Source organism: Coregonus clupeaformis, chromosome 2 (genome assembly GCF_020615455.1).
Source record: "Coregonus clupeaformis isolate EN_2021a chromosome 2, ASM2061545v1, whole genome shotgun sequence".
Classification (NCBI taxonomy): domain Eukaryota; kingdom Metazoa; phylum Chordata; class Actinopteri; order Salmoniformes; family Salmonidae; genus Coregonus; species Coregonus clupeaformis.
In genome coordinates, this window is record NC_059193.1 from 15,210,534 (window position 1) to 15,237,060 (window position 26,527).

General features: G+C 42.1%; 1 protein-coding gene across 1 annotated transcript; it reads left to right on the forward strand.

The window, feature by feature from the left end:
- The first annotated feature begins 2,689 nt into the window (after window positions 1-2,689).
- Window positions 2,690-4,468, forward strand: LOC121536322 (neurogenin-1-like). Its single transcript, XM_041843600.2, has 2 exons — window positions 2,690-2,909; window positions 3,033-4,468. The coding sequence occupies exon 2, from the start codon at window positions 3,043-3,045 to the stop codon at window positions 3,709-3,711; it is 669 nt and encodes a 222-aa protein (XP_041699534.1). The 5' UTR covers window positions 2,690-2,909; window positions 3,033-3,042; the 3' UTR covers window positions 3,712-4,468.
- The last annotated feature ends 22,059 nt before the right edge of the window (window positions 4,469-26,527 follow it).

Sequence of the window (26,527 nt, forward strand, 5' to 3'; positions counted from 1 at the left end):
AGAAAGATACCCCAGTTTGCTACAAATAAGTTTGTTTCCATCACGGTTGTAAGCAAGACTTGTTTTATTTTTCTCTATGTCTGGCTAATGCCTTTACAAAGATGAAGGGGAGCTTTGAGATGTGGAGAGTAGTATCTGGGTACAATTGAAGCACTGGACTAAGGAATGAATTACCATTGAAAAGTAATGGCCCTATTCTGCCCTGCTTGAGTTTTTAACAAGAAGAAAAAAAACTCCGCTCGCCTGGGCTCCTGCTTGAACGCCAAGGGAAGGGATTAAACAACGGATTAACATCTGAAAACTCCGTTCAGACTTTCTGACTCAAATATCTTTTGCGGACAGTAATCGCGTTAATACCCGGGGATTAATGCTTTTGCAAAAATACAAAATTGAATTTTAATTCAGGTTGTATAAATAGATGTGAAATAAATGGAGGAATATGCCGCTAGAGAATGGAGAGAGTCTATCCCCCCACACTTCCTTTACTCTAGTGTCAATGGAGGTATTATGACCTCAACAGCATAGCACCTTGCACAAGGCATTTATTTATTCCTAACCACGAGTTTAGCACCTGCCGTGCAAATGTGATATTACAGCCTACTCTTTTAATAAATCAGCTTTGATTCAACACAATTCATGCTATAATATTTCAAATAAAATCGAATAATACAACAAATTGATCACATGGGGTGGTCTAATGATACAATTGAATAGATTTTATTTTCTCAATCGAATCACTTTCTCGTTCTTATTTGTTTCTATTTTGGGTAATTCGGTTGTTTCATTTTCTCTCGTGTTTCTGCTATTGAAATGTAATCACATCTCGTGCACTTGTGCCTAATCCTGTCACAGCATCACCCAGGCAACCTCTCTCAAGTGTGGGCAGAAAACGCTGCTTTCTCTACCCCCGCAGACAACTTGTCCTATCCGCAATACCAGCCTGGTCTCCATGCAGGCTCACGCTTCTAGGACAAACCAACTAAGTCATATTGTAAAAATGTTACCTTTTATCACTTTATAAGAGCAATAAAGCATGAATACCTACTAATGTCCTAACTAAAACCGAAATACTTCTTCAAGCTGTTCCTCGTCTTTGATGTTATTACTGACAGTTTGGTGTTGTAACAATAAAATCGATCCCTATCCCTGTAGGTTGGCACTTCCGAGCACAGGATTGGTCTGTAAGGGTTTAACGTGTTATTTTCCTCATAAACCAACCTCCGGCGTGTGGCAACATCATCAATAGTCTGTGTCACAACTTCAGCCTTTTACAAATGGAAATTATTATCATATAGGCCTATCGAAATAAGGCAAATATATGACATTATCATGCACGAATTTAGTCCAACAAATACGCTCAAATTATTTGTGATATAGAATCTAGGAGCATGCCTCAGAGCCGGGGTGTTTTGCTCCTGCTGAGACTATTTAAATAAGAATAACGCCAATAGAGTGGCTCAGGCTGAAAAAAAGGGTGACAAAAGGGTGAAAAAAGGGTGACAAAAGGGTGAAAAAAGGGTGACAAAAGCCCAGAGGAGCCCGAATTTGGAACGAGGGACAACGCGTATAGGAGTGAAAAGAAGTGAGGGGAGACGCGTAGCCTACAATGGAACAATTCACCTTATAATCGCTTTGATATATTATACATGGCCGAAGACTCTAAACATTGTGTAATTATTTATAAATGACTGTCCCTCTACCCTCATAATACCGTCAGCAGAAAGGCACTGCAGGTCCCTGGCCAAACTATTTAAATAGTGCCCCCATCCACTTTTTCAAAGGAGAGGCGAGATGCTGGAAATTGAATAAATATAATAATTAATGGATATGTTATGCCTTTCTCATAAAGATGTCTTTAAAAACCCTTTTTAAAAATTGCCCAATGCATGCGCTAGACATTTTTACTGCTGTGCCCTTCATGTTTTGAATGTTAATTAGCCAGGGTTGACTGTAGATTTGTGGGGAAAATTGTGAAGATGAATTAACCTGTCCTGCTTTATATGCTAGATAGGCTATAGCCCTAAAATGCGAATGCATACATGCAACTTTGTGCGTAATTACATAATTACGCAGAATAGTTGAAATATATCGGGGTGGTGAATTTACTCTACATCTTTAAAACGTTTTTTTTTTTTTATATATAGATATATATACAAACTTTTTGAATACACTGTCTAAATGTTTGGTAGCCTTGTTATGTCTATCTAATTTTTCTACAGCAACTTTTTGTGTTTTGTTCTAAAACTTGGAAAACAGTCTCATTTTCCAACATTTTCAAAATCAAATGTTTATTTCATTTCGATATATAAGAAATGCCTTTTGCTTTTATATATTCGATTTTAGCTGATACTCATACAAGGTTCTATAGGTTTATAGACCGAATCTTGGACAGAAGATAGGCGAATTTATTTTTAGGAGCGTGCCCTTGCCTGTGGGGCTAAGCGCTCCAGTCATTTGCTCCTCTTCTTCTTTCATTTAACTTTAAAGGTTTAACTTAAAGTGGGCTTGGTCTTTGGTCCAGATATGGATAGTAACAGTGGTGCTCGCGTGGCTGGGCAGCGGTCCCCTGCTCTCATTGGACGGTCGTGATTACAGGCACGCTTCGGAGCTCGAACAAACAACAGGCATACATTATGCTAATGAGATGGCAGTGCGGCACGGGGCAGACCTGATGCATCCCATTCATCCATCCTTCACACAAATGCCAGCGCGAGAGGGGTACGACCATTGTCTGACCAGGGTATATAAGGTATCTGAGGCCAGTCGTGTGCCAGGCTCATTCGCTCACACGAGCTGATTCAAACGCAAGAGCAAGACGCGTGCCTTGTACTCTTCATACAAACTCCTTTTCGGACGTTGGCTCCTTGCAAGACAACTGATACTGTACTTTCTCCAACCAGATTCCTAAGGTAGGTTTCGTTCTCCTCTCAGAGTCCTTCGCCATTGCCTTGACTAGGCCTGCTTTCCTAACTTTACCATGCGCTCTTGCATTTACAGTGTTTAACCCATTCCCTCTCCTCTTATTTCTGCAGGAAAAACATCATGTGCACCGCAATGGAGACCGTTTACTCTGACATGGACAGTTCGAGCTGCGACTACTTCATGCACGATGACGAAGACTCGTGCAGCAGCATGCACGCATCCTCCCCGTCATCCTCCATCGGCAAGCCCGCCTCCCCGGCCAGCGACAGCCAGGGCTCGAGCACTACCGATCTGGGACAGAAGAAGAGACGCAGAGGAAGAGCGAGGAACGAAGCCACCGTGCACGTGGTCAAGAAGAACCGGCGCGTAAAGGCAAACGACCGCGAGAGGAACAGAATGCACAGCCTGAATGACGCTTTGGAGAACCTCCGGACCGTTCTACCGGCGTTCCCCGACGACAGCAAACTCACGAAGATCGAGACTCTGCGCTTCGCTCACAACTACATCTGGGCGCTCTCCGAGACCATACGCATCGCGGATATTGAACAGCACCAGAACAAGTCACGGGTTGATGCTCCTCTCTTGCTTCCCAACCTGTGCGTTGTGGACGCCCGGAGTCCGGCCAGCGATGCTTGCTCCTGGAGCTCCAGCGCTTCCTCCTCTTCCTCCTCTCCGTCTTACTGCACTTCAAGTCCCAGCAGCCCAGCCGCCCAGGATGACTATGGGTGTTTCCAGACTGATGTTCTGCAGTACAGCTACCACAGCTTTGTACCAGGCATGTCCTACTAACTGAACTAAAGCCTTCCCACAAAATGTTGTGGACTGCGAGATTGATACAATAGAGTGATAGCAGAATAATAACTGAATGCATACTTCAGTTACTCTGTTGAAAGGGAAAAAAAACTGAATGATATCACTGTTTGCCTTAACCCATGTCTCTGTGGGTGTGTTTTATACAGTTGGTTTGTTTTACTATTTTTACATGCTCTAATTTACATTCGGATTGAACAGTAATTTAATTTGTCGGCTTTTCTAATTTGAGTATGATTGTTTTGCAATACGTTTTATATTTCTCCAAAACCTTTGCACTTTTTCCAGCGCATACGATGCCTACTAGAAGTCCACTTCACAGATCTTGACCTCAACCTCTATTAGAAGAGTATTATCATTAAAAAGAAGAAGACAGATTTGCTTTTGTAGACTGAGGTGAAAAGTCAATTTTACAATTAGTAGAGCGATAATGCAGAAAAACGAGCGTGGAAATTCAGTTTCACCGCTCTGACAATAGAGTGAAAGGCCTTCAGAAGACAAAGAGCTGGCCTCATGCATTATGGAGATGACCCCCTGAAAACTGCAATTCTGTTCAATAGAAAGACTCAATCCCACGAAGAGGTTAGAGAGGACCCTTCTACGACGTTTTTTTAGTTAATTTATTCAAGTTTCGCCTGTCATAATGTATTTTGTATATAAATAGATTTCTATTCTCTTTACATGAAAAGTGTGTGAACCATTTTTCTACAAATAAAAATATAACTTTTTAAACGAATATTTCTCAGTGTTTGGACTCTTCAAATGTTTCTTAGTTGCTGAGAGCTGAGCACTCAACGCGTGCTGATTGTGGCACTGATAAAGCGCATCACAAGCCCCATGAACACAACAATCATTGTCTTAATTATGAAAATAATAACAGGGGTAGTTAGTGTCCGCGCGTGGCCTATTCATGAAACAAAGGGGTGTGATTAATAAGATAACGGTTTTAGAGCGCGCAGCAGGTGCATCCACCAGTTGAGATTTTCTTGCAGCTCATCACCCATTACCATCATCACCCATTACCATCATCACTGTTGAATGTATCATCTTTGGGTACTTTCAACAGGCAAAATAGCAAATTCTAAGATTGTTAATGTGGCCAAATAAAATCTGAGATATATATATATATATATATATATATATATATATATATATATATACATATATTGTAGAAGGCAGATTAAAATAAATATTCAAATTGTTACACTATACACTGATAAATTACATTGCATCCTCATTTGGAAAATGCATTGAGGCCTTTGCATGTGTGGGACCAGTTTATAAAAATTTCATTGGGAGGTTTCTATAGAATTTTATTCTCCCAACCCAGATATGCATTTAAAGAGGTTTTACTTAGAGTTTTCTTTGTGATCATCCATCTGCCCGGGATCATTTTATTTCTAAAGAGATTCAGGTTAAATTCTCCAGTTGGGGGTTCGGAGTGAGGTCCTGCCAAGGCTCGTGTATCTGCACGTGTCGGGGACAGATGAGTGTAATAGGAGTGTTGCGAGCCCTAAGGGGGACAAGCACATGCCAACTTACATGAAGAACATTTGAAAGAACCTCAGCCTGCCAAGGAATAGACCAAATATAATCGTCTGACTATTCAGCTCTTCTGGTGTAGTAGTTCTCGGATTTATTTATTTCACCCAGACACTATAGGCGTCACATTCCTCACACTATCTTGAATTTAATTCAACAAAAGTTTTCATAAAAGTTTTGAATAAACATCAAGTGGCCAAGTTATTTTCAGGGGATTCGTGTCTAGTTAGACTACTGTATACTGTAATGCAATGCCACCTGTTTCTCGGTTGTGTTATAATAATGGGCTCTATGCGTTGCGTCAGTGGTGGCACGTTATTGTGTACACGCTATATGAATATAGCTCTTTGTTCATATGCACGAGGCCATAAGCAATAGGACGACCAGGATTAACCGACGCAGAGCTCGTGCACCTGCAAGCTAATTGCCACCAGTCAGCCCCATGCAGTCCAAAAATACTTTTTAATTGGATTGGTAGGCTATTGTATTTATCATTATCAAACCAAAAAACAACTTAGTATGCATTGGTATTACTAATACTCCTTATACAATATTCGTTTTGACCTTATTATGTTGTTACATAATGTGGAAGAACAAAAATAAGTGGATTTGTCTGAATTATTTCCTCTCTGGTGTTCAGCTCATCCCAGACAGATTGAGTAGAAAAAGGCCACCTTTGAACTTATTACTTATCTTATTATTATTACTAGTACCCCCCCCAACAGGTTGCCAACCCTGAAGGTTCGTGTTCACCCAGGAAAGGGCCTCTGGCTCAAAGCATTAAGGTGCAATAGATTGATTAAACATTCACAATTATGCAAAGTTGAAGATATATTAAATACATTTTATGAGGAATAAAAAAAAAGTGATTATTGTGGACCCAGGACTCCAATCCAGCGCAGCAAATCATTTTGGTATACATCCAGGGAGCACAGAAGCAGTTAAAAAGGTAATGATCAAATACATAAATCCACACTAATCAGGTCGAATTTAAATATACCTCCAGATATAACTATCCAGATAATCTGCCCAACCCTCCTCCCCTGATTGATAATCTGCCCAACCCTCCTCCCCTGATTGATAATATGCCCAACCCTCCTCCCCTGATTGATAATATGCCCAACCCTCCTCCCCTGATTGATAATATGCCCAACCCTCCTCCCCTGATTGATAATATGCCCAACCCTCCTCCCTCTGATTGATAATCTGCCCAACCCTCCTCCCCCTGATTGATAATCTGCCCAACCCTCCTCCCCTGATTGATAATATGCCCAACCCTCCTCCCCTGATTGATAATATGCCCAACCCTCCTCCTCTGATTGATAATATGCCCAACCCTCCTCCCCTGATTGATAATATGCCCAACCCTCCTCCCCTGATTGATAATATGCCCAACCCTCCTCCCCTGATTGATAATATGCCCAACCCTCCTCCCCTGATTGATAATATGCCCAACCCTCCTCCCCTGATTGATAATATGCCCAACCCTCCTCCCCTGATTGATAATAAGCCCAACCCTCCTCCCCTGATTGATAATATGCCCAACCCTCCTCCCCTGATTGATAATAAGCCCAACCCTCCTCCCCTGATTGATAATATGCCCAACCCTCCTCCCCTGATTGATAATATTCCCAACCCTTCTCCCCTGATTGATTGATTGATTGATTGTTTTGGGTTGTCACCTCTCTTTGAAGATCATGTGAGGTTAAGTCTGTCAGTAGTCTCATCCCAAACACAGGGATTAGCTAATGCTTGCTGACAACAACCTGTCCACTACTACTCCTGCTGATACCTCTGTCTGTCTCAACCCACACCCACCTCAAGGTCAGGGAGGGGAATGATCCCCAGGTTGCAAGCCTCCCCTGAGGACCCATCAGGACCCAGCAGACAGACCCTAACCCCTCACACCTTGTCAGCCTGTCATCACTAGGATGGGTCCTGTAAGACCCGAGGTTAGCTGACAGCTTGGCTGGATGATTAGGAGGGCTAATGACTTGTTGGTAAAATAGAGGCTTATTTTCCGTCTAATTGGTGTTGTCACCAAGTCACAAACTGCTTCTTAGCACCTAGTTGTCTTGACAGCATGCGATACTTAGCCAACGGGTTGACAGCATAAATAAATAAATCATTATGGAGTCGTTAAGATAAGAATTAAAACATACAGTATGTCCCAATCAAATGATAAACAACAATATTATTACTCGCACATTAAACTATTCCAGATGTATTATGGAGTCGAGAGGTACTCTAATGAAGACTACAGTGAGAAGAGCTGCTCTCATCAGGACATTCGTCTGATTAATAAGCGCTGAGCTTGAACGGAATAGGATTGATCCCGTTGTCAATTCCTTAACATTGTTCTCAATTTGAAACCCACTTTATGTCCTTTGTCTGATGAAACCAAAGGCTCCACAGTGTAACTCCCTCTTACTGCCAGTTTTGCGAAGGGGTGACATCTTTCTGTCTTCCCCCTGGATCAGTTCTTCAACCACACCGTGTGAGGGAGAGAGAGGAATTTGTCAAAAGAAGCCTAAAGCTATTTCCTTCTGGCCTGTGAGGAAAAAGGAAGATGACTTCCTTTCTATCCCATAAGCATCATGCCACAGGCTCTGCCCTGAGCTACTGTATTGACTGTGTTCCTCCATGCACTCTGACTAGCTGTTCTCAGATAGACCTCTCACTGTTTACGGCAGGGGATATGGGTCAATGACTGTTTTATACCAGCAGGGGATATGGGTCAATGACTGTTTTATACCAGCAGGGGATATGGGTCAATGACTGTTTTATACCAGCAGGAGATATGGGTCAATTACTGTTTTATACCAGCAGGGGATATGGGTCAATGACTGTTTTATACCAGCAGGGGATATGGGTCAATGACTGTTTTATACCAGCAGGGGATATGGGTCAATGACTGTTTTATACCAGCAGGGGATATGGGTCAATGACTGTTTTATACCAGCAGGGGATATGGGTCAATGACTGTTTTATACCAGCAGGGGATATGGGTCAATGACTGTTTTATACCAGCAGGGGATATGGGTCAATGACTGTTTTATACCAGCAGGGGATATGGGTCAATGACTGTTTTATACCAGCAGGAGATATGGGTCAATGACTGTTTTATACCAGCAGGGGATATGGGTCAATTACTGTTTTATACCAACAGGGGATATGGGTCAATGACAGTTTTATACCAGCAGGGGATATGGGTCAATGACTGTTTTATACCAGCAGGGGATATGGGTCAATGACTGTTTTATACCAGCAGGGGATATGGGTCAATGACTGTTTTATACCATTTACATATAAAAATTGTATACCATTTGAAATGGAGATTAAGACTAGTAGTGAGTGAAGTGATGGAGGGCTGTTACACTGAGTTATAATGGCAGAACATAGGTTATAACATGAACTCTTCCTAAGGATGTTATAATGGCAGAAAATAGGTTATAACATGAACTCTTCCTAAGGATGTTATAATTGCAGAAAATAGGTTATAACATGAACTCTTCATAAGGATGTTCTAATGTCAAAACATAGGTTATAACATGAACTCTTCATAAGGACGTTTTTCTCAAATGAGCACACAGGATCACTGAGCATACTGCCAGAAATCAGTATGCTTATATTTCCCACATCTGTAAATGTTATATTGATCAGAGTTTTATCTTTCATAATGCAGAAACTGCTTGGTCTAATAAAATAACCCTATTCCTCAGAAAATACTTTTGAAGAAGACAACTACTTTATTCTATCTTTGCCACAATGCCACAATGCCCCGTCCCAGTAGTTACGCTGATGGCCTGGTCATTTGAGATGGTACACATCCACCTGTAGTGAAATACATACTGTGAGTGCAGATGTTTACCATGCTAGATTAGGCATATGTCACCCATAACCCGAGGTAGAGAGAGGCCAACCTCATTTAGGGGGAGAAGGTCCACTTTAGAACGGGGAGGAAACAATGACGCAGAGGGTCCTAGCCCCAGGCCCTGGTTGTTCCATCTGACTGCTCTCAGTATGGAAAGATATCTTGTCTTCATTTGTAATAGAAAGTCCCAAACACACACCTACAGCCATATGGCCCCTCCCACCAAACACACACCTACAGCCATATGGCCCCTCCCACCAAAACACAACCTACAGCCATATGGCCCCTCCCACCAAACACACACTACTGTAATATAATGGAGTACTGTAATATAATGGAGTACTGTAATATAATGGAGTACTGTAATATAATGGACTACTGTAATATAATGGAGTACTCTAATGTAGTACTGTAATTAAATGGAGTACTGTAATATAATGGAGTACTGTAATATAATGGAGTACTGTAATATAATGGACTACTGTAATATAATGGACTACTGTAATATAAAGTAGTACTGTAATATATTGGAGTACTGTAATATAATGGAGTACTCTAATATAATGGAGTACTCTAATGTAGTACTGTAATTAAATGGAGTACTGTAATATAATGTAGTACTGTAATATAATGGAGTACTGTAATATAAAGTAGTACTGTAATATATTGGAGTACTGTAATATAATGGAGTACTCTAATATAATGGAGTACTCTAATGTAGTACTGTAATATAATGGAGTACTGTAATATAAAGTAGTACTGTAATATATTGGAGTACTGTAATATAAAGTAGTACTGTACTATATTGGAGTACTGTAATATAATGGAATACTGTAATGTAGTACTGTAATATAATGGAGTACTGTAATATAATGGAGTACTGTAATATAATGGACTACTGTAATATAATGGACTACTGTAATATAATAGAGTACTGTAATATAATGGAGTACTGTAATATAATGGACTACTGTAATATAATGGACTACTGTAATATAATAGAGTACTGTAATATAATGGAGTACTGTAATATAATGGAGTACTGTAATATAATGGAGTAGTGTAATATAACGAGTACTGTAATATAATTGAGTGCTGTAATATAATGGAGTAATGTAATATAAAGTAGTACTGTAATATATTGGAGTACTGTAATATAATGGAGTACTCTAATAGAATGGAGTACTCTAATATAATGGAGTACTTTAATGTAGTACTGTAATATAATGGAGTACTGTAATATAAAGTAGTACTGTAATATAATGGAGTACTGTAATATAAAGTAGTACTGTAATATAATGGAGTACTGTAATATAAAGTAGTACTGTAATATATTGGAGTACTGTAATATAAAGTAGTACTGTAATATAATGGAGTACTGTAATATAAAGTAGTACTGTAATATATTGGAGTACCGTAATATAATGGAGTACTCTAATATAATGGAGTACTGTAATGTAGTACTGTAATATAATGGATTACTGTAATATAATGGAGTACTGTAATATAATAAAGTACTGTAAAATAATGGAATACTGTAAAATAATGGACTACTGTAATATAATGAAGTAGTGTAATATAACGAGTACTGTAATATAATTGAGTGCTGTAATATAATGGAGTACTGTAATATAAAGTAGTACTGTAATATATTGGAGTACTGTAATATAAAGTAGTACTGTAATATAATGGAGTACTGTAATATAAAGTAGTACTGTAATATAATGGAGTACTGTAATATAAAGTAGTACTGTAATATATTGGAGTACCGTAATATAATGGAGTACTCTAATATAATGGAGTACTGTAATGTAGTACTGTAATATAATGGATTACTGTAATATAATGGAGTACTGTAATATAATAGAGTACTGTAATATAATGGAATACTGTAATATAAAGTAGTACTGTAATATAATGGAGTACTGTAATATATTGGAGTACCGTAATATAATGGAGTACTCTAATATAATGGAGTACTGTAATGTAGTACTGTAATATAATGGATTACTATAATATAATGGAGTACTGTAATATAATAGAGTACTGTAATATAATGGAATACTGTAATATAATGGACTACTGTAATATAATGGAGTACTGTAATATAAAGTAGTACTGTAATATAATGGAGTACTGTAATATAAAGTAGTACTGTAATATATTGGAGTACTGTAATATAAAGTAGTACTGTAATATAATGGAGTACTGTAATATAAAGTAGTACTGTAATATATTGGAGTACCGTAATATAATGGAGTACTCTAATATAATGGAGTACTGTAATGTAGTACTGTAATATAATGGATTACTGTAATATAATGGAGTACTGTAATATAATAGAGTACTGTAATATAATGGAATACTGTAATATAATGGACTACTGTAATATAATGGAGTACTGTAATATAGTTGAGTACTGTAATATAATGGACTACTGTAATATAATGGAATACTGTAATATAATGGAGTACTGTAATATAGTTGAGTACTGTAATATAATGGACTACTGTAATATAATGGAATACTGTAATATAATGGAGTACTGTAATATAGTTGAGTACTGTAATATGATTCAAAGTCATTGAAATCAACTGAAGATATTTTTATTTTATTTTTTATTATGCTCAGGAATAGTACATGGTCATAATTCAACTGGTTAGGGAATATATTTCACACACACACTAGCGAGGCTCTTGAAGGTAAGTGTGTAGTATTGAAGGTAAGTGTGCAGCATTGAAGGTAAGTGTATAACATTGAAGGTAAGTGTGTAGTATTGAAGGTAAGTGTGTAACATTGAAGGTAAGTGTGTAGCATTGAAAGTAAGTGTGTAGCATTGAAGGTAAGTGTGTAGCATTGAAGGTAAGTGTGTAACATTGAAGGTAAGTGTGTAGCATTGAAGGTAAGTGTGTAACATTGAAGGTAAGTGTGTAACATTGAAGGTAAGTGTGTAGTATTGAAGGTAAGTGTGTAACATTGAAGGTAAGTGTGTAGTATTGAAGGTAAGTGTGTAACATTGAAGGTAAGTGTGTAGTATTGAAGGTAAGTGTGTAACATTGAAGGTAAGTGTGTAACATTTTTGGTAAGTGTGTGTGTCAGGTCAGGCAGCAGGTTACAGGTACTCTTGACCATGGTAAGTGCTACCTAATTAGTCTGGAGTGGCAGGAGAGATAGAGAGAGAAAGAGAGAGAGAGAGAGAGAGAGAGAGAGAGAGAGAGAGAGAGAGAGAGAGAGAGAGAGAGAGAGAGAGAGAGAGAGAGAGAGAGAGAGAGAGAGAGAGAGAGAGAGAGAGAGAACGAGAGAAAGAGAGAGAGAGAGAACGAGAGAAAGAGAGAGAGAGAGAGAGACAGGAGAGGGGGAGGGAGAGATAGAGAGAGAGAGAGAGAGAGAGAGAGAGAGAGAGAGAGAGAGAGAGAGAGAGAGAGAGAGAGAGAGAGAGAGAGAGAGAGAGAGAGAGAGAGAGAGAGAGAGAGAGAGAGAGAGGGAGAGGGAGAGGGAGAAAGAGAGAGAGAAAGAGAGAGAGAGAGAGAGAGAGAGAGAGAGAGAGAGAGAGAGAGAGAGAGAGAGAGAGAGAGAGAGAGAGAGAGAGAGAGAGAGAGAGAGAGAGAGAGAGAGAGAGAGAGAGAGAGAGAGAGAGAGAGAGAGAGAGAGAGAGAGAGAGAGAGAGAGAGAGAGGAGAAGGAGAAGGAGTGGCAAAACGATAGAGGGGTGGAGGTACACCTACCTGAATGGATACGCTCTGTCACCTACGCCCTCAGAGCGAGCGACCCTACCCCACCCCACCCCACCCTGCCTCCACCTCCCTTAAACACTGCTTTTCTCTTCAGGCAAATGGGGGGAGACCAGGTGTCCACAGAGGCAGAACAGAGCCACAGGAAAGTGTCAATCATGAGGTTAGCCATCCAGCTAGCTGCCCATATTTAGTTTTATTTCTCTCCAAATAGAGGTGTGTCTAACCTAACCCCCGCCCTTCCCTTCCCCACTCTGATAGGAGAGGAGGTCCTCAGAGACCATAGAGATAAACATCAGGGAAACTAGATCTTCATCCAGTACTCAGGATAAACAGATGGGATGTTTCTTCTCAAATCACTAGAAGATAACCTCTTCCCCTCTCCTCCAATCTTTTACTGCCGGCGCTTACACCTGTACCCATGCCTCAAGTGCCAGATTGTAGAATATTATTATAGTTGCACTAAGCTGACTCAATCTCTATATTTGTTGAATCATTTATTAATTCCACTGTGGATGCTAGAATCGACTATACACCAGAAAAAGGGTCTTCTGAATATACAAATCTCATTCTTTGCTAGTGAATATACTGTATTTGATTAGATATGTAATACTTATACAATTCATTTGTAGAAATCTATTTACAAATTCAAAACATATTTGCTTTCTCTCAAGTAGTCCGCTGTAGCTCAGCTGGTAGAGCACGGCGCTTGTAACGCCAGGGTAGTGGGTTCGATCCCCGGGACCACCCATACACAAAAAAAAATGTATGCACGCATGACTGTAAGTCGCTTTGGATAAAAGTGTCTGCTAAATGGCATATTATATTATCTTATTAAGTCAAAGTGAGAATAGGAGGGAAAATATAATACTGGTGCCCTGTGACCTGAGGTGCCCTGTGACCTGAGGTGACCTGAGGTGGACTTTGGTCTGAGGTGGACTTTGATCTGAGGTGGACTTTGGTCTGAGGTGGACTGTGGTCTGAGGTGGACTGTGATCTGAGGTGCCCTGTGCCCTGTGACCTGACTTTGATCTGAGGTGGACTTTGGTCTGAGGTGGACTTTGATCTGAGGTGGACTTTGGTCTGAGGTGGACTGTGGTCTGAGGTGGACTGTGGTCTGAGGTGGTGGTATATAGCCTCTGCCTGACCCTGAAGCCCTAAGAAGATCTACAGTGGCTTGCGAAAGTATTCACCCCCCTTGGCATTTTTCCTATTTTGTTGCCTTACAACCTGGAATTAAAATGGATTTTTTTGGTGTTTGTATCATTTGATTTACACAACATGCCTACCACTTTGAAGATGCAAAATATTTTTGCTTGTGAAACAAACAAGAAAAAAACAGAAAACTTGAGCGTGCATAACTATTCACCACCCCAAAGTCAATACTTTGTAGAGCCACCTTTTGCAGCAATTACAGCTGCAAGTCTCTTGGAGTATGTCTCTAAATGCTTGGCACATCTAGCCACTGGGATTTTTTACCATTCTTCAAGGCAAAACCGCTCCAGCTCCTTCAAGTTGGATGGGTTCCGCTGGTGTACAGCAATCTTTAAGTCATACCACAGATGCTCAATTGGATTGAGGTCTGGGCTTTGACTAGGCCATTCCAAGACATTTAAATGTTTCCCCTTAAACCACTCAAGTGTTGTTTAGCAGTATGCTTAGGGTCATTGTCCTGCTGGAAGGTGAACCTCCGTCCCAGTCTCAAATCTCTGGAAGACTGAAAGAATTTCCCTGTATTTAGCGCCATCCATCATTCCTTCAATTCTGACCAGTTTCCCAGTCCCTGTCGATGAAAAACATCCCCACAGCATGATGCTGCCACCACCATGCTTCACTGTGGGGATGGTGTTCTCGGGGTGATGAGAGGTGTTGGGTTTGCGCCAGACATAACGTTTTCCTTGATGGCCAAAAAGCTCAATTTTAGTCTCATCTGACCAGAGTGCCTTCTTCCATATGTTTGGGGAGTCTCCCACATGCCTTTTGGCGAACACCAAACGTGTTTGCTTATTTTTTCTTTAAGCAATGGCTTTTTTCTGGCCACTCTTCCATAAAGCCCAGCTCTGTGGAGTGTACAGCTTAAAGTGGTCCTATGGACAGATATGCCAATCTCCACTGTGGAGCTTTGCAGCTCCTTCAGGGTTATCTTTGGTCTCTTTGTTGCCTCTCTGATTAATGCCCTCCTTGCCTGGTCAGTGAGTTTTGGTGGGCAGCCCTCTCTTGGCAGTTTGTTGTAGTGCCATATTCTTTCCATTTTTTAATAATGTATTTAATGGTGCTCCGTGGGATGTTCAACGTTTCTGATATTTTTTTATAACCCAACCCTGATCTGTACTTCTCCACAACTTTGTCCCTGACCTGTTTGGAGAGCTCCTTGGTCTTCATGGTGCCTCTTGCTTGGTGATGCCCCTTGCTTAGTTGTGTTGCAGACTCTGGGGCCTTTCAGAACAGGTGTATGTATACTGAGATCATGTGACTCTTAGATTGCACACAGGTGGACTAATTTAACTAATTATGAGACTTCTGAAGGTAATTGGTTGCACCAGATCTTATTTAGGGGCTTCATAGCAAAGGGGGTGAATACATATGCACGCACCACTTTCCCGTTATTTATTTTTTAGAATTCATTGAAACAAGTTTTTTTTCTTCATTTCACTTCACCAATTTGGACTATTTTGTGTATGTCCATTACATGAAATCCAAATAAAAAATCAATTTAAATTACAGGTTGTAATGCAACAAAATAGGAAAAACGCCAAGGGGGGATGAATACTTTTGCAAGGCACTGTATTTCTATTGTGTGTTTTACTGTCTGGGCTGGGGACATTACTGTGGGGCAGGGCAGTGAGGGTTTTATGAGAACTTAATCAGGACGGAGGAGGGCAGGCCCCCCCTCCTTGTCTTCAACAATTACCATGAAATTCTAAATGTCCACACGGCCCACAGAAACCCCACGTTTCACAAGTGTCAACCAGAGGGCGAAGACATTGGCTGTGTGTGCCTCCGCCCCTCTCCTACCCCCCCCCCCTTACATTTCTCTCCTACCAACCCTCCTGAGCTGAACTAGGACACCACTCCAGCGTAGGGATATTTAGGGTGCTGCGTTCAGTGGAGCTGCAGCTGAACCCCTGACCTCTGTAGTTTGAAGAGAAGAGGCAATTTCCAGGGCAATAAACAGTACCATGGCAACAGCTACCGCAATGTAACCTGTCTAGAATGCGACTTTTTTGAATACATCTCTTGTGTTGTGTGTGGACGTAGACATCCATCCATAATCAGTGGGATATTTAAAATGTATTTAGTGTTTAGATGTAATGTTTGCCATTATCCTGTCCTTAAAAAGAATAAAAGTGAAGTGAAGTAGAGAGGTCATCTATCTCTATGGGTCATGCTGACTTTCTGGAATAATATGAGAGAAAACCGAAGTAAAAAAAATAATATTTTCATACATTTCGAAGAATAACCATTTTAAAGGTGAAATGTTGTACAAAAATCATGTATCTATTTCAGCAGCACTGCAGTATTATAAACTTTTCCTGTTTTTGTAACATTTGTCACTTTCTACAGCCGCTGGCTCCCTGTTGGTGGTTGAATAAGGAGGCCTATTTTCCATCTCATACAATACAACTGAATCCTCCATTCATTTGGATCTCTCTTTTAGTTTTTTTTTGAAAAGTTTAAATTCACCATGAAGACAAGTATAAATCAGACATGTAAGTTGCGTCTACTGCACGGTGGGGCCAAACAATGCTGCTGGAAGAGGAGGAACAGAAGGGTGACGCCATAATGCAAAATTGTTAAAAGCTTATTAGAGCCATTGAAGGGTGGCCTGATTTCCACTTTGTTTCGGAACACCCTGAGCTCGGCCTTTCAAGTGATTGTGAAGGGGGCAATTCAAATCTCTTTGGGCCCATATGAATGAAGGCCTCTTAAAGCTCTTTTATAAGCCAGCAAATTCCCCACAGGCGTATGCCCTTTAGGTCCATTACTGATTTACCCAGAGCATTCATCTCAGGCCTTCTGCTTCTCACAGACCCATTGTTCTCCCCCCACCACCCCAGCACCTGACAACTCTAGTACCAGGCTTCTCATCGGCTGCTTAAAATGTGTAGGCCCAAAACAATCGTACAATACTGCTATATATTTTTTTATTTTCCACCTCCTCTCTCTTATCTTTCATTTTTAAGAGTAAAACATGAAAAATGGTAGACAGAGCTAGCTTAGCGGTTGGTAGGTCTGAGGTCTGAATGAGACTGAGGCGGATCCGGACCTCCTCTCTCTCTCTCTGGATAGGAAAGAGGGGGAGTTCTCTCTCTGGATAGGAAAGAGGGGGAGTTCTCTCTCTGGATAGGAAAGAGGGGGAGTTCTCTCTCTGGATAGGAATGAGGGGAGTTCTCTCTCTGGATAGGAAAGAGGGGAGTTCTCTCTCTGGATAGAAAAGAGGGGAGTTCTCTCTCTGGATAGAAAAGAGGGGAGTTCTCTCTCTGGATAGAAAAGAGGGGAGTTCTCTCTCTCTCTCTGGATAGGAAAGAGGGGAGTTCTCTCTCTGGATAGAAAAGAGGGGAGTTCTCTCTCTGGATAGAAAAGAGGGGAGTTCTCTCTCTGGATAGAAAAGAGGGGAGTTCTCTCTCTGGGTAGAAAAGAGGGGAGTTCTCTCTCTGGATAGAAAAGAGGGGAGTTCTCTCTCTGGATAGGAAAGAGGGGGAGTTCTCTCTCTGGATAGGAAAGAGGGGAGTTCTCTCTCTGGATAGGAAAGAGGGGAGTTCTCTCTCTCTCTCTGGATAGAAAAGAGGGGAGTTCTCTCTCTGGATAGAAAAGAGGGGAGTTCTCTCTCTGGATAGAAAAGAGGGGAGTTCTCTCTCTCTCTCTGGATAGGAAAGAGGGGAGTTCTCTCTCTGGATAGAAAAGAGGGGAGTTCTCTCTCTGGATAGAAAAGAGGGGAGTTCTCTCTCTGGGTAGAAAAGAGGGGAGTTCTCTCTCTGGATAGAAAAGAGGGGAGTTCTCTCTCTCTCTGGATAGGAAAGAGGGGAGTTCTCTCTCTGGATAGAAAAGAGGGGAGTTCTCTCTCTGGATAGAAAAGAGGGGAGTTCTCTCTCTGGATAGAAAAGAGGGGAGTTCTCTCTCTCTCTCTGGATAGGAAAGAGGGGAGTTCTCTCTCTCTGGATAGGAAAGAGGGGAGTTCTCTCTCTCTCTCTGGATAGGAAAGAGGGGAGTTCTCTCTCTGGATAGAAAAGAGGGGAGTTGTCTCTCTGGGTAGAAAAGAGGGGAGTTCTCTCTCTCTCTCTGGATAGGAAAGAGGGGAGTTCTCTCTCTGGGTAGGAAAGAGGGGAGTTCTCTCTCTCTCTCTGGGTAGAAAAGAGGGGAGACTTGATCCCCTTTCTTTATTTTCCTTTGGATAAAGGAGTGAAACAATTCCAAGTGGGCCCATTGGGTCTGTACTTAGATTAATTAGGCTTTCTTTTAAAGTCTATTCAGGCCATCTCTCAAACACGGCTCCAAGTTACATTATGGAAAGTTTTCACAGTCATTTGCATTTGTTTGTGTGTCCCGGGTGAATGTTGAGGAGCACTTGGAGAGACAGAAAGAAAATAACAAAGAGATAGGGAAAATATTCTGTTAATAGCTTTTTCACTGTTTCTATACTGTTTTCTTTGCCCATTCATGTTAACAGCACTCCAAATAATAAGTGCTTTTGAGAAAATACAGAAATGCTGTAAAGGGAGAAGTATAAACTAGACCTGTGAATGGTTGGTTGAAGTATCGAACACTCAAAGAAATGTGAGAATACATTTCTGAATGTGTGTGTGCATGCATGTGTGTGAGTGTGAATTCATGCATTATAATCATAATGAATAACTAATGTTGCTAATAAAGCACCTGCAGCGCATCCAAACTGCGTTTGAAAATAATGTAAACAAAACACGTTTTGAGATTTGTCATTCAATGCTATTCTATTGTCAATATAATTGTATTTCTTTAGGAGGGAAGTGCTCCACTATTTCACTGTGGTTTAATTCATCCAAACACCAAACAGTTAAGGTATCAGATTTTTATCTTAATCTTTGAAATACATCTACTGAAGATATTGCATTATTGCCAATCTATTATCATACATGTATACACATGCTAATAGAAAGTACTAACAGATTCTGGAAGCCACCAAAAAACTAAACAAACCAAAAAACTATTTAATGATATTGTGATGACATCACATCAGCTACTGACAACAGACAAACTATCAACCCCACTGAAACGTACAGGTTGGTCTTGGAGGCAGCGCAACTGATGAACTTGAATCATCCTGGAGTCCATCTCCATCTGAGTCCATCTCGTGCACACCGCTGAGACTGCACCGGGCACGTGAGACAACGACGGATCAGTCACTCGTCCGAGAGGAGTGAGGGGTCCCGTGCAGCGCTGCAGGCCGAGCGGAGGGAAAACAGTGGGGTTGGGGTGCAGGACCAGACCAGAGAGAAAGGACCAGGCTGAGGTCTAACAAAGCATTGGGCCAGGCGGGGTGTTGGGTAAAGGGATTGGGGCTGTGCAGCCTGGCTTAATACCCAGGAACGATTACGAACACAAAGGACTGGGATGAAGCAGGATGAATGGTAGCCGTGTGTCCCACATCACATAAGGGTCTTAGGGAGAGGAGGAGAGGCTGGGGGTTGGTTGGATTAATGCCTGAAGAGGAGTGAAAGTGTCTGGGATGGAGAGAGAGAGAGAGAGAGAGAGAGAGAGAGAGAGAGAGAGAGAGAGAGAGAGAGAGAGAGAGAGAGAGAGAGAGAGAGAGAGAGACGGAGAAAGAGGGCAGACATTCTTAATTGCATTTTTTCTTCTTAAATGCAGGCGTAGCTTTGTGTAGGATAGATGGAGAATGCACATCAAAGCATGAGTGAAATTAAAGCTAATTCTAGATGCTGTGTTACGTGAGGGAGACCCACACTTCCACCATCTCTATGTTAAATGATACAATCAGCACTGTGCACATTTTGATACATTTTGATTCAGGGTCCTGACCTTCAAAGATATTTAGGAATCTACAGCCAACAGTTTTGGCTGTAATACTCCTCACACCTGCCAAAGATGTTGCAAACTTTCCAATTCTTCCAACTTTATTTGTCATAATCTCTGGACTGAACACAGTGGATTGGCCTCGGTGAATTTGTGGATTTGTGCACAGTTATTTGCATTGGCCCATAATGGACAGTGTATAGCACCTGCTTCTCCCTGGCTGGGAGACTCACTCAAGTGGAGCTGCATCAATCACACTGTCAGCAGGCAGACAGACAGACAGACAGACAGACAGGCAGGCAGGCAGGCAGGCAGGCAGGCAGGCAGGCAGGCAGGCAGACAGACAGACAGACAGACAGACAGACACAGACAGACGTGAGGCCATCTCATTACCCTCTATAGTATGCAATGGGATTCAACACCGAGAGAAAGGGGTTTTGTGATCTTTTGGTGAGAAACAACGTTTTTTAATGAGAACTTTTCATTGAAATGGTTTGAAGTGTTTGTTGTGGAGTAAAGCTCTATCGGTATATAGTTATCTTCATTAAGGCAGTACTACTGCTCCAAGAACGGTCTTCATTAAGGTAGTACTACTGATCTAAGAACGGTCTTCATTAAGGCAGTACTACTGATCCAAGAACAGTTTCTTTACCTCAAGGATACATAGCACAAAGAGGCAAAGGGGTGAATGGAAACAGTGTATTACAGACTTGCAAAACAAGAGGTCGCCTGTGGACATCGAATCTTCCTGGTTCCTCCAGCCCTCTCATGCGTCCAACAACATCTTCCCTGGTTCACCATTGTACCTCGCCCTCACCCTCTACAGCTCCTTGGGGAATGGCGCTCATGTGCGTTTGAACTCTGCTTCCCTCCCTCCACAATACAGCCCACCCGAGGCCCCTCTCCATTTCCTTGCAAAGCTATAAGCACGTCTACACAGGGGTCACAAGGGGCATCCCAAAGTGGATAACAAAGCTTTGAAAAGCTTCGCCACTTGAAGATCGGCTGACGGAACCCCCTGGCCCAGCCCCCTCCTCCCCTTCCTCCTCACAGAGAGGCTCAAAGTGTTGCCTGTCAGATTGGCCCACCCTCACTCACATCAGGTCCTGTAGCCTGGAGCTGTTTCTGTCCATGTCCAGCTACCAACACAAAGAGAGCCCCTCACTGCAGAACACTCCATAGGCTGCACTCTGCAAGCTCCTCAATACCTAGCCCTCATAACAATAGACATGGTAATGGTGGCTGTAGTCCTAACAGTAATTGTGGATAGTGTGTCGGTCATGAAAAGTACAGTCTTCAGATATGGTCCCCTTATTCTTGGTGGTGTAATAAAGTAACCCCTCCCCTCCAGGGTCAGAGAGCGCCTCAACAACTGGCAGTAGTCAACGGTTCTGTGACCTCTACTGTTGTGGGGTATCGGGTTACTCTCAGAGATTTAGCCCCAGCTTGGCGGCTGTAATAAACTTTTCAATTTTAGTTTATTCTTTGTGCTATCTTAAATTCATTATCAAAAATCTTACTATCTGTATTTGAACAATTCTGATTGGCTCACACTCTTCCAACAGCACATCTCTACACTGAAAAATAGTAATCACATTTTGTGCATCATGAACATTTGTAGATTTTCATTTTCAAATAATTTGTGTCATTATGGAAAAACCTACAACTGATACCAACCATCTATATATATTCAACGATCTTAGTCCCGTGTAGCTCAGTTGGTAGAGGATGGCGTTTGCAACACCAGGGTTGTGGGTTCGATTCCCACGGGGGGGCCAGTATGAAAATGTATGCACTCACTAAAACTGTAAGTCACTCTGGATAAGAGCATCTACTAAAATATAAATGTGTATCTCTTATGATCTGCATCTGTTTGATACAAATGAATTCAGATACATTTTCTTCTTTTGTCCCAAAATGTCCCAGCTGATGACAAGTAGCCTATCAGAACCACCTGCAGTCCAGGAGAGAACAGGCGCCAGACCTCCTTCCCCTGTCCTAATGTCACCCACTCCGTCCGTCCCCACTCCCCCACCTTGGGGACTTTGTATCACCTGCAGCGGTAACTTCTAAACCCAACTCATCTGCTCTCTCTGTCCATCTTTGGTTTTGGGGGGCCCCCCACTGCGCACACAGGACAGAACAACGTTGGACTGAGATGGGATGGGGGGATGGGGGGGGGTGCAGAAGTGTGCCGCCTGGCAGCCAAAAGCCTCCCTGAAAGAGCCAAGCAGGAGATCAATGCAAGCCCCCTGAAAATCCTGTTAGCCCTCAAAAGGCACTTGTTGCCTTGGCTTAGACCTCTGTCTCTGACTAGCCCGGCCGGCCCTGGGCTAGTCTTTGTGCACCTTGTCTTTTTCTTAGATTTTAATCACATTAGTTCCAGGGTAAACTGGAAATCGGCAATAATTACGAGTTCTGTGATGCTGGCAAGACGGAGAGGGGCGGGGGCAAAAGGGCACGATGCAGGGGGGTGGGGAGGGGCTATCTGGTCAAATGGGAGAGACATTTTGTTTGTTGTTGATGCTTCAAAAAAGAAAAAAGAGAATATATTGAGGCAGCGCTTGATAGTTAATCTGGAAGATTCCTTTGGTGGGATTCAATAGATCTGGAGAGAGAGAGAGAGAGAGCGAGAGAGAGAGAGAGAGAGAGGGAGAGAGAGAGAGGGAGAGAGAGAGAAAGAGAGAGAGAGAGAGAGAGAGAGAGAGAGAGAGAGAGAGAGAGAGAGAGAGAGAGAGAGAGAGAGAGAGAGAGAGAGCGAGAGAGAGAGAGAGAGAGAGAAACAGAGAGAGAGAGAGAGAGAGAGAGAGAGAGAGAGAGAGGGGGAGAGAGAGAGAGAGAGAGAGAGAAGGAGCGAGAGAGAGAGAAAGGAGAGAGAGAGAGAGAGAGAGGGAGAGAGATAAATAAATTAAATTAAACATTGAACATACTAATAACACTAATGATAGTAACTATGTAATAGTTCTCAGTGACTTCAGATGAAGCCTTTCTACTACATATTAAAGAGACTGGGGGAAACAAGGGTTTTGGGCTATGTGTCACGCTTCAGCTGCCACAAACTGACATTCCAACTCTCCAGAGTACGCCAGATAAATGATCAACTAGCCCTGTTGACCAATCACTGCTCTCCCTTTCTTATTCGTGGATGCATGGGCTGCAGCGGCCCACTCCAACACTTGACGTAATGCTTCTCTGGCAGATCCTCAGATCCACAGATCCTTCAGCTTCCTGTTTCTCATTATCAGAGGACCAGAGGAGATCATTGATCACTGACTCCAGTGGTGCTTTGGTCTGACATTGATCTAGCAGCAGTAGCAGCAGTGGTGGGTTGGTTTAAGCAGGGCCACTGGGCCACTGGGCATCCATCATGGTCCATCATGACTCCTGAGGACCTGTCAGTGGGATGAGGCAGCAGATAGGCTTTCACTATCAGCCTGACAATAGAATGATTAACAAACGGACTAATATCCCCAGCCAGGCCAGGCAGGAAAGGCAGGACTCTCCTCTTTCACAGTGAAATACAGTTGGAGGGAGCAGAGGGGGGAGGAGGATGTCGATCCAGCAGAGGGGAAATGACCTGGAAGATGAAGTGTCATCTTTCCATGCCATCCAGATTCCAGACTCTCTGTGCAATTATATTTTTAAGATGTTCCTAAATTGTGCTTTATTACTGAATAAGTAGAGTTCAAAAGGTACCAGCATTCAAACCATGAAACGGAATAACCTAAGGAGGCCGAGATGCAGAAATAATATACTTAATTTAATCTATGCTGGAAAGAATACAGAGGGTGACATTACTGAATAAGGTTTGGTTTGTGTATGTTCACATACAGTGTGTCTTGTCAGAACTCAAAGGAACATGTCCTGCTTTGATGAACTGGAACTGAACTGGATACAATAGCAGGCACAATTACACGTGTGTATCTTGGTGATATCATTACAAAGACTAGAAATGTTGTATGTACGAAAAGGAGAGAAATCCATTCCATTGTAAGTGTCCATTATAATGAGTGTCATAAAACAACACTTACAGGGGGTCACAATCATGGCTCTAAAGTGCGGCCATTTTGGTCGCATATGCTCCTAGATATTTATTTTGGGAGAGAGCCAGTGCAATCAGGAAAAAAAAAACACAATGTGTCAGTGATTTTGTATTTCTTGCAACTTTCTGAAGACATAACAGCATGGGAATGCCTGTGTCTACGACTTCGTGTAGCCAGTTAGTGACGCCAAAACAGCCATTTTCTAAAGGCTTTCCCATAAAACGAACTGCAAAGTACGCTTACCTAGCAGAATGACGTGATATTATGATGATTTGTATCAATCGGGTGGTCTTTTGTTTAGCAAACTCTGCTATTGAGACTGCAGTGCGGAAACCCCTCCAGACTAACACCAGTCTCTTGAGGTGTACAATTGAAATTAAAGGGCAACTATACCCTTCAAAATGTTTTTTTTTTTTTCTTCCCCAGACCTCAAAAGTCGTTTCCTGATGTGGTGTAAGCATTGTTGTGGACTCACAACATCCAATTTTGTTGTTTTTCTATTTTAAAAAAGTGTGATTTTGACTATGAAAACCTGCGGGAGATCAAAAACCTGGAAAAACAAAAACTAGAAACGTTGAATTTTGATTGGCAGGTAGATGACTTTATGCTACGGTGACTGTTCGTTTTTAGACCCTGTTCATAAACCATGTCTTGGGTCGTTCCAAAACCACTCACGGACATTTGTTTACACCTTGTTCAGTCATGTTACCTCATTAGCTAGCTAGCTAACAACCTGGTTACTTTAGCAGTATATCTAAACATTTGGGGGCACATAAAGAAAGGAAAAGAGATAGCTTCTTTATATGTCTTGCATGTCTTCACTCAAAAACTTATATGTAATACATCTCAATAGGTAGTGGTTTTACCTGATATTCCACAAATGACTTTGTAATTTCAATTACAGGTTGTTGTATCAACATTTTATATTTTTATAATAAACAAATGTCTTTACAGGGTTAAATATTAGTCTCTTGAACACGTGCTTCAAAAGTAGCTAGAATTTGTTCATATAGGCCAACATTTGCTATATCTACAGTACCAGTCAAAAGTTTGGACACACCTACTCATTTATTGATTCTTCAATTATTATTGATTCATTTACAAATTCTTCAGAACAATTGGGAGTACACCAAACTATACATCACAATGTTTATAATGGTATAAGGTGTGTTTGTAAAAGGTGGACTACCATGGAGGTTATAGGCTAGCTAGCAGGCTGTGAGGCTATAGGCTAGCTAGGAGACTGTGAGGCTATAGGCTAGCTAGCAGGCTGTGAGGTTATAGGCTAGCTAGCAGGCTGTGAGGTTATAGGCTAGCTAGGAGACTGTGAGGCTATAGGCTAGCTAGCAGGCTGTGAGGCTATAGGCTAGCTAGCAGGCTGTGAGGCTATAGGCTAGTTAGGAGACTGTGAGGCTATAGGCTAGCTAGCAGGCTGTGAGGCTATAGGCTAGCTAGCAGGCTGTGAGGCTATAGGCTAGCTAGGAGACTGTGAGGCTAGCTAACAGGCTGTGAGGCTATAGGCTAGCTAGCAGGCTGTGAGGTTATAGGCTAGCTAGGAGACTGTGAGGCTATAGGCTAGCTAGCAGGCTGTGAGGCTATAGGCTAGCTAGGAGACTGTGAGGCTATAGGCTAGCTAGCAGGCTGTGAGGCTATAGGCTAGCTAGCAGGCTGTGAGGCTATAGGCTAGCTAACAGGCTGTGAGGCTATAGGCTAGCTAGGAGACTGTGAGGCTAGCTAGCAGGCTGTGAGGCTATAGGCTAGCTAGCAGGCTGTGAGGCTATAGGCTAGCTAGGAGACTGTGAGGCTAGCTAACAGGCTGTGAGGCTAGCTAGGAGACTGTGAGGCTAGCTAGCAGGCTGTGAGCAGTAGCCTAGCTGTGAGAGGCAGCCACAGCAGCCAATGATCTGCCCCCTAAATAAATATCCATGCTGACCCCACTCTATAGCCAAGAGGTGTTCACCGCTCACTAATTGGACTGTGAAAAAACAGAATAAAGGAGGGACAACGTTTCCTGTGAGGCCAACAGCCATTCATTAAAGATGTCCTATTCCTCTTATGTAACCTGACCTCAGTGCACTAATAGACCAGAGTGCCTGGCCCATTCTGAAGTGTTGGCCACTGTGGTGCCACCTTCAAACCCTATTCTATTGTCCCTAACTCAGAGGCAAAGATTATGTGGTCCGGTTAAAAACAAGGGAAAAGACCCTTACATACCACTCCAACCCAATCCTCCCCCTTAAAACCTCCCTTAAATGGTCTCTATACAGCTTGGTAGGGTTTTACACATTAGGGAGCACTTGACTAAGCCTTCAGGTTGCTCCGGTCACCTGGTGTCTTCGCCACCCAGCAGGACGTGGCTTTCATCTTTTGTGGTCGAGAGGGGAATGGGGGGGAACGGGCGGTGTATCTACCATGCAGCTGGTATAGAAGGCCTGTCTGTTCCCAAACCTCCCTTCACCCCCAGATACCCCGCCAGCTTTACCCCAGTAACCCCATGTTCCCACCAACACCATACCACACAAAAAAAAAAAAACTTTTCGTCTTCCCTGGGAGAATTATACGTGAGAGTATACAAAGTGAATGTGATCAAAGTTTTTA